Genomic DNA, 11465 nt, shown 5'->3' with positions numbered 1-11465 from the left:
TTTTCGTCAACACAAAATGCAGTCATTCGCTGTCACACGGACACACTCGGCGGGACTGCATCACCCTAGAGTCTGCCACACCAACGTGAAGGGACACAGTGCCATGTACAGCTTTCTGACAGCGACAGTACTACTAGTAATAAGACTTAAGAGCGCCTGCTACTGAGTTTTGACTGTGCACGTTGTTCGTGTTAAACGAACGTGCCACGTCCTACATGTGAAAATTTGGTCATAAGTGATTCACCAGTAAATATACTATTGGTTACGCGTTATCCACTTTATCGCGGTCTTCTCTGCAACATTCAATTTTACAGTAATTGTTTATGTGTTTGAATTGCAAAGTTCGAGTCCAGCTGGGGACCCTAACCCTACGCATCACCAGGCGCTTCAAACGTCAACTTCATTTGTCTCTTTCCATCAAAGTTTCACCAAGAACTTTACCGTCGCCTATCCTTTTATTGTGGCGACAGATACTCAGGAACTGGAATAGTTCAAGGCTACGATGTCTGCGGGAATGGGAGAAACTTTGCGAACACGAGCAATAACATCCACATTGACCGCACGCTTGTCCCCGACTGTGCCATCTGCTTCTCAAACTTATGAACCCCTTGTTAGGTCCGCCCTTCGACAGCGACTCACTCACAATATATTCGTGTTCTCTGTTGCATTTACCTTAGTTGTCAGCATTCTTTTGGGGGGAGAGGATGAGACGAGTGTTTTCGCCAGGTTGCTTTCACCTGGAACTTGGACGATAGCGTGCCTTAAGTGGTTCGTTGGCGTGTTGCCTGTGATTGCTATGAGAAAGGTTTACCTTACCTGTGAGTTACTTCACCTCTTGTGCATGCTGTCTTATATCTGTTGCATAGCTGCCGCCACACCTGCAACTTCACCGGCCAAAATGCTCACGAATGCTATTGCAAAACCAAGCACACGACGGTGCTTGGCAGTGTACATGTCATGTACATTGATGCTCTTTGCGCTCTATATGAGCTCATTTACATCGGAAGAACGCGAAACCCTTCATTTGAATGTCTTCGTAAAGTCAAGGTATGTGATTTAGCAATCTTACTGGATGTGCCCGGAAGAGAGTTGCGTGTGCACGATCTCGTCCCGAGTATTTTTAAATTTTGGAGGCTGAGATTTTACCAGGAAACATCCGTATTACCTCAATGGTCGACTGCTCTTCCTCATCCTGGCCCAGCTGTGGTTAGCCGCTAGTTTCTTGCTTCGAAACATCATGTTAGACCGTTTTGTGTTCAAGTGGACGAAACCTTTGAATTCGTCGGAACTTGTCAGTGTTTTCCTTCCTTCTTGGACCATGTTTGACGATCCACCCGTAGCCATATGCCACAAGCAATCTTCTGAAACTGGTCTTAACAATGGCTCTCTTCACCTCGTTTTCATTGACCATGTATAGCGTCGCTTTTGGTCTATCGCGGATGCTTGTTCTTCCGCTGCTCTTAAAGCTTCCAGCGGTAAGCAAGATTATCCGACCGTTTGTTGCACATTATACAAAGGGTACATGGACTCTAACTCTACCTATGTTACACTGGTCGCTTTTGGTTCGCTCATTTATGATGGGCCTTGTGACTCTGATGAGTTGGGAGTTCGCGGAGTCGCTATTTGACGCATATGTTCCCCAGGTAGTTATCCTTTGCAACGACAAATCTGCATTCTAAGGTCTTTTTCAGCCGATCAAAGTTGGCGCCCTTACTGCAGATCCCAATGTGACAGTTGTCTCGGGGATTACGACTCAAGACGCGGTGTTCGCACATTTCGCATACTCTGAGTTAGCAGAGCTGGCTTCGGACGAATCCTCGGCAGGGAACGCACGTAGAATAGCCCTATTTGGTGACCAAAAATATAGCCCGAGCTTGTGGAATGTCGTGGCCCGCCAATCGCTCCTCCGTCTTGGAGAGGATTATCAAACATTCCTGCGACGCGGCGCACCGATCACTCCCCCTGTTGTTGTAGCGCCGACAATCCCCAAACCCAAGGATCCGCCATCGACCCCTCTGATTCGAAAGGCTATTTTCAGGGCTCCACGACAGTCTCCTCTTAGCAGTATGCTGGATTCGGTTTCGTCAGATTCGGAGCTTTCGAAGGCTGCTGCGGCAGTGGCAGGCGAAATGGAGGAACGGGCCAGTCAAATGCACATTCCAGAGCTATTCCGGTCTGTGGCGCCGTCATCTGCGGCTGCCCCATCAACCAATGCTGTTGTGGCTAAACCTACATCGAGTATTGTATCCAGCTTCATTGCACAGGTGGAATCGCACAGTAGGGGTCTCGTTGTGGACTATTGTCCAATTTGGTTGAAGGAGTCGGCGATGAGATGGAATAAATGGTTTTATCGAGAGCGCTTGAATAAGGCCGTTGAAGTGTGCTTGCCGAACAGGGAGCTTGATGCACTCATCATTGAAGGTGCGGCCGACTTCCATACTTTATATGCAGCTATTGAACTCGGCAACAGCGCTATCGCACTTCGTCTGTACTTCCCTGAGCGAAGATCGGTATGGTGTGGTTCAAAGGGACATACCACGCATCATCGAAGCTTTCCTCTCGTTTTTATCTGCAATCGAAGAGTATCAGAACGAGGTGAACGCGAAATACACACCACCGACGCCTGATGAACTCTCTCAAGGCGACACAAAAATATTGGAAGAAAAGGAGATGATGCGTTTAGAAGTTGCCAGAGCCGGTGACGTACTAGTCGTTGTCTCAGATGGTTTGTGACTTCTTACCTCGCCCAGAAATTGGTTGATAATTCAAATTTCACAGCACTGAAAACTGGGGTGGCAAACATATCGCGGACGTTCGGCGATAAGCTCGTTGCTTTCAAGTTTCCCCCTCGGACTGCACGGAAGCTACAGTCATTTGTTGACTACACTTAGTGTTTCGGCGAGTTGGAGCCGTGGATGATGAATCCCCGTGTCCTATAAATCTCGGGCGCCCTGGGACTGCTCCCGTATTTGCATCTCGTGAGGTAATAATGGGCAGCGTGTTGACACTTCAGTAAGTGAGGGCAAACAGTCCCCACACTGTATCTATCCTTCGAGCTTCAGAACGTCAAACTATCTATCGCGATCAATAATTCTGTGCACCGCTTGCTTTACAGTTAAAAAAATACACTTTGCCAAATAAAACATGGAGAATTTAAGAAGTTATCGACGAGCCGCGGACAAGAACTCGAATGCCCAACATGCGTAACGGCAGGGGAGAACGTGCGTCGTGAACGTGTGCTTATCGCATTCATCGACGTATCTTTGAGCACGTTTTGGGTGAAGCTCTAACCCAGCATGACTTCTTGGCTGTTATCACCGAACAGCAGGCTGGATTGAGTGAATTAGTTCCGTTTGCACTGCAGTGAACGTTCCCGACGTGGTCACGTGACCCTCCTCGACGAGGGACAACTTGAAGTTGTTTGCATTTTTCATTACATGTCAGAATGGTATCTGTGGAACGAACACCATCAGCAGTAGCACTTAGCGGGCAAGTTGACAAGCACTAGGTGACTAGATCGTCCAACCACTCCAATCGAGGGTATGTACTGAGCCATTTCTTGATATCGAAGGCCCCCTGCATTGATCGTTTCGATCTTTCTCAATTCCCAACAGTCATACGTGTAATCTAAGCTTTAGAATGCACCGACACCCCGTGGATAATCTCGAGGACATCATCAACTGCAAGTAGTGGCTGACCACTCCTGCGTGAATGCTTCGCAGTCAGCCTCCACTGAATCAGTTGTTATATTTCATGGCTGCTCTTCAAGTTGATAACGTCCCACCAACTTCCTCTTTTCAGTGATTGCCATGCGTTTCACCAACAGATCTTCGTCTATGCCTGTCTCTTCCGTCCCTCTCGCCAAATCCCAGACTCCCATTCGGCGTGTAACTTCTCTCTTGCGTTCTCCGCTTCAAATCGGTATACATTCCCGTCCACGTTCACACTCTACGGACACTGTAAGGCCATCAATCAGTCGCCCCCTTTATTACACTCCTCCCCCCGCGGTCGCTCTTCAGACCGCGTCTCTATCCACCGACAGTATCATCATTACATCCTTCCAACGTGCACCGTTCTGCTGCCATGAGGACCTTGTTACCATGCCTCGCCCTGAACTTGTGCGGGTTGCTCAGAACATCAATTCACGTCTGCCAAAGGCACTGCAAATTGCATGTGGTGATGATGTGGAAGATGCAGATATTCGGAGAGCGATAGAAGTCCTAACTGGGATCCGCGCAGAGACAGCACGAGAATCAGTCCCACCCGTTCCAGGCGCACCTAGGGCGGTACGGATAAAGAGCATGAATGCGATATTAGATGAAGCACCCTGGGATGTGGATATTGACTCGAGTACAATGGACGAACGAGCTATGGTTACTCCTTCTAGCCCGCTTGCCATGCGTCGCCCGCGCTTGGAAATGCTCAGGGAGGAACAAGAACAGGAGGAACCTTTGAAAAAACGAAGGCGTGCTTCACCAGAGAACGCCAATACCCCACCTGGTCGTGTGCCTACTACGTCGGGCTCACGCCTCCTCGAGAGTCTTGACGTTTCAGCCTCTCCTCTGCTTGCGTCAGACAGCAGCGAGGTCGTTAGCTCCATGACCAGCACTCAAGGGAATGTACAGCGTCGACGCAGTGCTCGTCTCTCCAGAAACAACTCCCACCCGCGCGAAGTTGTAATTCGCCTCCCCTTTGCATCTTCACCCACAGCACAACCTACCCGCCTGCTCCGTTCGCACTCCCAAAGGACAAGCCTTACAACGCCTATGCAGGTCTCGAAGCTCAAGCGAGCTCAATCCGATGCCAATGTCACTCTTACACGCCCCAAGTACCATTTTCGACGCGGGCGCGCTACACCCAAAGTTGTCGATCCTGCCGAATTCGTGCTAGATGCTGAGAAGACAATGCAGGTGCTACCGATGATCCCCACAGGGTCTAGGCTCGCAGTCGATTTTCTCACTCCTAGGGCCCGTAGTGCGAGCGCATCAACTACGGCCTCGCAGAAGAAGAGTGAAATTGGGTCAAGGGTCGTGGAGGCGATGGGGGAGATGGTGGTATGAGTTGGAGCACGCCTGATGCATGGCGTTGTCCAGTTCCGGAAGCTGAGGAGTCTCGAGTCATGCGGTATATTCATTTGTACTAGGACTTATTGCGGAATGGATGCTATGTTACAACAAGTATTAAATACAACTTCGGACATAGTAGTCTGGTTAAGATGGTCGTTCCTCGTTTGACGAAGAAATCGACCTGATCTTGTGTATGTGATTCTGGTAACCTTGATACGCATTGCGGGCATCACGAAGCAATGACTTCAGGAGATCCTTCTCACCAACTTTAAACTCGGACAGATCGCTAGAGCTAAGATCAAACGACTTTTCTTCACCGTGTTTTTCTAGTTCTTCCACTACTTTGTCTCTCCATGTATTCCATACTCTTGTTTCGTTTGGAATGAAACATTGTAACACCTCTTTTGGCTTGAAGTCAGAATTCGGAGGCCTTCGGGTATTATCGCTGAGGACCAAACATGCAAAAACTGCCTGAGCAGCTCTGTTTTTTAGTGCAATTTTCAACATGGGTGGATGATGAAGCGCTTTCAACAGGATATCGGTTTGTATTTTCTCCGGCTCCAGTGACGACAGGAATGAGTTGTATGCCCACGAGGCTACAAGCGATACGATGAACATGATCTGACCGAACGTTGTTGCCTGAGGGATAAGAAGGAGCTGGAGAAGGAACTGTGCGAGGAGGAGAAGCGAACAGAGTCCGATTCGTCTGAACTCTGGGCCGCCAGGGATTTTCAGATCAAATTTCCCTTTGGTTATCGGATCGATGTCTTTCTCTGCACCTCTGAGGATGACTACATCGCTTCGCATGAGGAGTATGCCGTCTGCAGGCGGTACACCCGGAGCGGCTTCCTTAACGGAAGCAAATTCGACTTGAGCGGTGCCCATGACAAGGCAAGATACGCCACTTGAAATGATTCCTAACATGATGAGGGAAAATGCTAGCCAATCTCCTGAAGCAGCAGAAGTAATGCACGTCGCGAGACTGATGGTAATGGGAATAGCAGCCAAGAGAGCATGATGGATGCTCATCATAGGCGCCCGGTCCAAGTGCTTCACATCTGCGTCTCCGACATCGACGATGGTGACGGACAGAGGTGTAGTCTCCCTCCCTTCCACTTCCGCTTCTGGCTCAACTTCTTTCGACCTCTGTACCATGAGGTACGCCAGGTGACCAGTGATCATCTCTGTACCCGAGAAAACACCCCAATAACGAGGGCCAGGTTTTCCATCTAGCCCAAATACCTCAGCGGGTGTGAGATTTGGGCCAGGGAAAAGACCATCCCAGAATCTTGAGCTTGAGAGCTGCCCGAACTTTTTGGCGACGGTATAGCTTCCTGGTGAATTATACCAGCCTAGCCAGCGCCTCCCACGATAGAGATGCACAGTGGCCATCGCAGCGATAACTTCATCGCCACCGAGGAATCCAGCAACGTTAGATGTATTGAGATTGAAATGCGCCTGGTTAATTGGTACAATAAAGGTGGGTAGAATTGTGGCATTCATGGTGCTGCTGTGAAGCTATCTCCGCGAGCCGAACATTTGGCATTTACATAGCCTCTAGGCGCTAACTTCTTGGGAAATAATTTTACCCCATTGGAGATGTGTTGGACAACGACAACGACTCGGAGATACGCACTGCATTCTACATGCAATGATCCTCAACACAAGTCGCATGTACGAATTGGTAGGAATCATATGTCTCAAGCATCTTTTGTGCTATCGTCAGTCCTTCATTATCATCCTCTTTCGTATATTCTCATCTTTCACTTGTAACAGCACCTGGAGGCGTTCAAGTTTACTTTTGATATTTTGCATTGACTACTGCCCTTTGCTTATGCAAATCAAACACACTGTAGCACACACATTCTCCCTGGTAACGTTTGAAACAGGCGCTGGCTACCTCGGGCTGCTGTTGGTGCCATCATTGGCAAATTCTCGGGATGCCTGTCACTTTGTCAGCCACTGAGGCGAGGTCGCAGAGACCATATTTGCTGTTGAAAGTTCATGTGTACATGATGTACTGTAAGTACCTTCATCGTCGTACGCCCTCAAACCTCCCAACACATTAGAAGGAAGTTAAATGTCCGTCATCAGCTCGGTTTAAGGGAGGCTACCATCGGCACGACAACGTCCAGCCCACGCCTTCTCTATCGCTTCCGAACCCATCATAGCCTTGCACTTAAATCCTTCAGGTTAGCACTCGATCACCATCTATACACGCAGCGCTATACGCTACAAAATAGCCAACAATCAAGCTTAAGCTTGATCTCGGATAGAAAGGATCGCCCGGAAATTGGTACTGGTTGACAGACCCGTTATCAACAAGAATCATCATGAGAAGCGCCAGCTCATGACAGGTGTGCGCAGGGCCGCCTTCCCGCACTCGCCGTTCTCTGCATGGATATAGTGCTGCTCGTTCACTTGCAAAAAATATAGGGGATTAGTCTCTTGCGTGTGCAAATTCTCTCGTGATATATACTTCGTCGGGTCCAAGTGCCCGGAGGGCTGTAAAAGCCTGTTCCCAATGTATACAAGGCCAGCCCCGGGTGCTACCAGGTTGTTCCGTATTCTTGTATATATCTGGCTACTAGGCCTTGCTTCTCTGACTGTCACTCAGGCAGCCAGGCTCCCGCCACCTCAGTTACCAGTAGGTCTATGACTAATTTACCCGACAGGTTCGCTTCTTTTAACTGTCTCGTTGATACCAGTTCCATGGTTTTTCGCGCCACACTGTTGCCGGTCAAGCTGTGTTTTTTCTGCATCGTGTTCCTTCAGTCAGTGAGTGTGGCGATACAGATTCCATCATTTCCGCTAAACAATAAGACACGTTCTAACATCGGCAGGGTAGAATTTACAGACTAGACAGTGGTTTCCATGCCGATCGGAAAATTATGATCAATCGCCGAAGCTCAGTCTTCCATAATTCTATTACACTCGCGAGTGTATTTGATTCTTTCATTGACTATTACTCTTCTCAACGCGAATTAATGACCCAAATGATGCGGTCATGACTTTCCGAGTGCGACGATTCTCTCGAGACACCATACGGCCACATGTACTGACGTTTTAGGGTGCATGTATCCAACGGAGAAGTCGAAACATAAACGCATAAAGGGAGGCGACTTTTAAAAAGCAAATTGCACATCGGGCCTCAACTTTCAGCTCATTCATTCCTCAGCTACACTACCACACTTCATCCACCTCACAAGCAAAGCGCCTTGCATCATGAAATTCTCATCTGTCCTGTTCTCCATCTCCGTCTTTGTCCTTTCCGCCTTAGCACAAACGACAGAAACCCTTTCATATGACAGCACGTACGATAACGGCTCCCTCTCCCTTTCCAGCGTCGCTTGTTCAGATGGTGCCAACGGGCTTCAGACAAAGGGATACACGACCCTTGATTCACTTCCCACATTCCCTAATGTCGGCGGTGTCTACACCGTGACGGGGTGGAATTCCGCTGCGTGCGGGGCCTGCTATAACGTCACATACGGGGGTAAATCTGTTACTATCCTCGCGGTTGACGTATCCAAAACCGGCTTCACTGTTTCAGAGGCAGCCATGAACACCTTGACTGGTGGCCTGGCCGTTGAGCTGGGAAGAGTGGATACTATGGCAACCCAAGTGGATGCGTCATTATGTGGATTGTAGTTGCATTGCATCGGTATGTATGCTGTTGCGGGTCCGCTATGTCTCCAATGAAGTTGAACATTTACCTTTTCAGGAAGTTTCTTCTGCGTCTGGACTCTGAGATCTGAGTGTCAGATAGACAATAACGCTCAAGCTGAGACTTGGGACTTACGGTTTCAATGGACTTGAATCGCATATCAAAATTTGTTGGATAAACGGACAACAGGTTCTTTGTGGAGTGGCTTTCATATGTAGACTACGGTTATTTGGACTTATCGACTTCGTACTTACCTGCATCGTCCATGTATAGTTTACATAGTGTCATGGACTTGACAGCGTTGCAGACCAATTGTAGATATCGCAGCATATTCCAGACAGCATTTTGCGCAAAACTTGAAGGAGGATGTGATGCGGACCTGACTTAAGCGGTACCCCGACATGCGAGGTAATATCAATGGCATGATGTTCCTGAACGTTAGCGAGAGCTTGCCTATAGTAGGCTATTGTACATGAAATGATACAACTGCAGGCTTTAGCGTATGGAAGTCATAAACACTACACCAACTAGCAAGATTTAATCAAAGCGCATCCCACCATCGATCGTGATCTACACAGTTGTCAGTCTTCGTGCACAGGCTCTCAAAGTAGCACTTACACTTTGCCCTGTTGATTATTTCACATCAGCAAGACAGACCGCAAAGAAGGTTCTATAATGCTTACCTGTGATAAAATGAGATTCTGCGGAGGCAATGTAAGAGACCAGTCCTGCAATGTCGTCTGGAGTCCCCAAATACCCGACACACGTATTCTTCTTAGACTACCAAGAAAGAAGCAAACTTGAGCGAAATCATGAGAACAGCCCTGTTGTCTTGTCTTACCTTTTCGTTATAGCAACTAGGGTCAGATGACCCCGTCAGCTTCATGCTTGCCTCATTTAGTTCGTCGACTTTGAAGCTCAGCTTGCATCACGAGATATCTTGTTTATGGCTTCACTCACTCATAGCCGTCATGATTGGTCCTGGAGCATAGGCATTCACGGTGATACCGTGGCATCCGAGTTCAATAGCTGACATATGATCACTTGTCAAAATTGTCGGAACGCAATGTAGATAGACATCATACCAGCAGACTGTGTAATCCCTCGGACTGCAAACTTGGAAGCAGAATACGCGCTAAGATTTTGTTCACCTGTGCGAAAGAATGTATTAGCGTTAGAACCTACGTATGGACATACACACCTCGTTTCCCTACTAGGGAGCTGGCGCCGATGATGCGTCGACCTCGTTTGTGGGTCTCATTCAAGGCAATCATCTTTCGAGCGGCGTATTTGTAGCTTAAAAACACGCCCGTAACATTGACAGCAAAGATCTTTTCCCAGTCTGCCAATGTAGCTAGTCAAGCAAAATCAGTACAACGTTGCAGATATGATTCACAGAGCCAAATTTCTTACTTTCTACCAATGGTGCGACGGCAATGATACCGGCATTTGCGACCATCTTAAAGTGGCATCAATGGTGAGAATAATTCGATGCTCTGGTATCTATACTCACGACATCCAGACCACCAAGCTCGGTCACAACGCCGTCCATCATCTTACGAACGTCGTCTTCGACTGTGACATCTGCAAGAAGTACGCAGGCCCTTCGTCCTGCATAAGTCCCCGTTATCTCCCGTGCGACTTCCTCGAGGTTCGACTTGTTGGTAGGAATATCACTGAGTCCAATGTCGAAGCCATCAGCAGCCAGCTTAAGAGAAATGGAACGGCCAATGCCTTGACCAGCACCAGTGATGAGAGCAACCCCTTTAGACATGGTAGCCAGAGATGTAAGTCAATGCTGGGAATCATGTCTGCAACCTGAGGTTATAACTGCAAGACCAAGCGTCCATCAGGTCATGGGTCTCAGTCCTCGAACATGTCAAAAATAGTACTCGGTAGCAAAGGTCCGAGATACGGCCCTATGACAGGGTATGACTAGCTTTGCAATCGATGCTATGAGTGATTTTCTTGAACGAACAAAATATAAGAAGCGGTATATGAATCAGACAGTGCTGTCCAAATATGAATAAAATAATCTCGAGGGCATATTTTATTCTAACCATATTATATTCTCAATCCGCCCCGAGATATTTAATGATAGTGTTATTTTATTCATATCGTATTCATAGGTATTCGTATCTATTCATATTTAATGGATAGAAACACCATCGAGGTACTGAATTCCATCACCAAGGCCAAGCTTCAACAATTCCTTGGTAATGACAGCGGCAGAAGCAGTCTCTGCAGTCATCGAGGAGCATGAATCAGAAAGGGTGTGTTTGCTACTGGAAAACAAGTGTTCAACGGCAACGCTGACAGCGGGTATAGCGAGGACATCACGAGCAATGCGCGACAGGATAGGAAATGTCGTCTCATGTTGCTGCGAAGACTACAGTGAGACATTTTCAGTAGAAATTATACGAGAAGTGTACTCACCTTCCACCACTGAAGGGGATTGGTCATTTGTTCAGGTGGACAAGGGTAGAGACCACTTAGATAGACGTCTACCTCGTTTTGAACTGTAGAGGAACCACTGCGAGACATAGTCAAAGCTGCAATGAGGGCAGATTTTGATGGCGAGGCTGGGACTGATGTGGGAATGGTAGCGGATGTTTTTCTAATGGTGCCGTCGTTGGTCGTATAAGTCTTGTAAAGGTGTTCAAGCAAAATGTGAGCACGACGGCCGAGATTCCTAGTGGGCCATAAGTTCTGGTCGTTGAAGTATGCAACTC

The 11465-nt window shown here is 48.0% G+C and overlaps 5 protein-coding genes across 5 annotated transcripts; 3 read left to right on the top strand and 2 right to left on the bottom strand.

The window, feature by feature from the left end:
• Positions 1-393: 393 nt before the first annotated feature.
• Positions 394-3164, top strand: F5147DRAFT_717455 (nucleoporin protein Ndc1-Nup). Its single transcript, XM_041438648.1, has 7 exons — positions 394-818; positions 867-1047; positions 1150-1291; positions 1341-1643; positions 1692-2421; positions 2471-2725; positions 2779-3164. Exons 1-7 carry the CDS (start codon positions 503-505, stop codon positions 2889-2891), a joined length of 2040 nt encoding a protein of 679 aa, XP_041288013.1. The 5' UTR covers positions 394-502; the 3' UTR covers positions 2892-3164.
• A 285-nt stretch (positions 3165-3449) lies between these two features.
• Positions 3450-5145, top strand: F5147DRAFT_717453 (uncharacterized protein). Its single transcript, XM_041438647.1, has one exon. The coding sequence runs from the start codon at positions 3810-3812 to the stop codon at positions 5058-5060; it is 1251 nt and encodes a 416-aa protein (XP_041288012.1). The 5' UTR covers positions 3450-3809; the 3' UTR covers positions 5061-5145.
• Positions 5146-6589, bottom strand: F5147DRAFT_840075 (uncharacterized protein). Its single transcript, XM_041444270.1, has one exon. It carries the CDS (start codon positions 6567-6569, stop codon positions 5211-5213), a length of 1359 nt encoding a protein of 452 aa, XP_041288011.1. The 5' UTR covers positions 6570-6589; the 3' UTR covers positions 5146-5210.
• Positions 6590-8027: 1438 nt separating this feature from the next.
• F5147DRAFT_395718 (Cerato-platanin) lies at positions 8028-8888 on the top strand. Its single transcript, XM_041429585.1, has 2 exons — positions 8028-8730; positions 8791-8888. Exon 1 carries the CDS (start codon positions 8292-8294, stop codon positions 8715-8717), a length of 426 nt encoding a protein of 141 aa, XP_041288010.1. The 5' UTR covers positions 8028-8291; the 3' UTR covers positions 8718-8730; positions 8791-8888.
• A 263-nt stretch (positions 8889-9151) lies between these two features.
• On the bottom strand, positions 9152-10715 carry F5147DRAFT_717449 (NAD(P)-binding protein). Its single transcript, XM_041438646.1, has 9 exons — positions 10247-10715; positions 10147-10192; positions 9935-10087; positions 9819-9884; positions 9694-9762; positions 9575-9642; positions 9417-9513; positions 9352-9359; positions 9152-9303 (listed from the first exon to the last, which is right to left on the bottom strand). The coding sequence occupies exons 1-9, from the start codon at positions 10505-10507 to the stop codon at positions 9271-9273; spliced, it is 801 nt and encodes a 266-aa protein (XP_041288009.1). The 5' UTR covers positions 10508-10715; the 3' UTR covers positions 9152-9270.
• Positions 10716-11465: the final 750 nt, after the last annotated feature.

This window comes from Suillus discolor (assembly GCF_016758755.1).
Source record: "Suillus discolor strain FC423 chromosome Unknown F5147scaffold_72, whole genome shotgun sequence".
NCBI lineage: Eukaryota > Fungi > Basidiomycota > Agaricomycetes > Boletales > Suillaceae > Suillus > Suillus discolor.
This window is presented reverse-complemented; position numbering and strand designations above follow the sequence as displayed.

What these genes read in the sequence shown, in the direction of transcription:
- F5147DRAFT_717453 (XM_041438647.1), top strand. Translation starts at nt 3,810, where the DNA reads ATGCGTTTCACCAACAGATCTTCGTCTATGCCTGTCTCTTCCGTCCCT.
- F5147DRAFT_717449 (XM_041438646.1), bottom strand. Translation starts at nt 10,507, where the DNA reads ATGTCTAAAGGGGTTGCTCTCATCACTGGTGCTGGTCAAGGCATTGGC. An exon ending in AGCTTGGTGGTCTGGATGTC is followed by an intron (nt 10,193 to 10,246) that starts GTGAGTATAGAT and finishes TGCCACTTTAAG; the next exon opens with ATGGTCGCAAATGCCGGTAT. An exon ending in CGTCGCACCATTGGTAGAAA is followed by an intron (nt 10,088 to 10,146) that starts GTAAGAAATTTG and finishes TTGCTTGACTAG; the next exon opens with CTACATTGGCAGACTGGGAA.
- F5147DRAFT_395718 (XM_041429585.1), top strand. Translation starts at nt 8,292, where the DNA reads ATGAAATTCTCATCTGTCCTGTTCTCCATCTCCGTCTTTGTCCTTTCC.
- F5147DRAFT_840075 (XM_041444270.1), bottom strand. Translation starts at nt 6,569, where the DNA reads ATGAATGCCACAATTCTACCCACCTTTATTGTACCAATTAACCAGGCG.
- F5147DRAFT_717455 (XM_041438648.1), top strand. Translation starts at nt 503, where the DNA reads ATGTCTGCGGGAATGGGAGAAACTTTGCGAACACGAGCAATAACATCC. An exon ending in CTTTGAATTCGTCGGAACTT is followed by an intron (nt 1,292 to 1,340) that starts GTCAGTGTTTTC and finishes ATCCACCCGTAG; the next exon opens with CCATATGCCACAAGCAATCT. An exon ending in ACTAGTCGTTGTCTCAGATG is followed by an intron (nt 2,726 to 2,778) that starts GTTTGTGACTTC and finishes CAAATTTCACAG; the next exon opens with CACTGAAAACTGGGGTGGCA.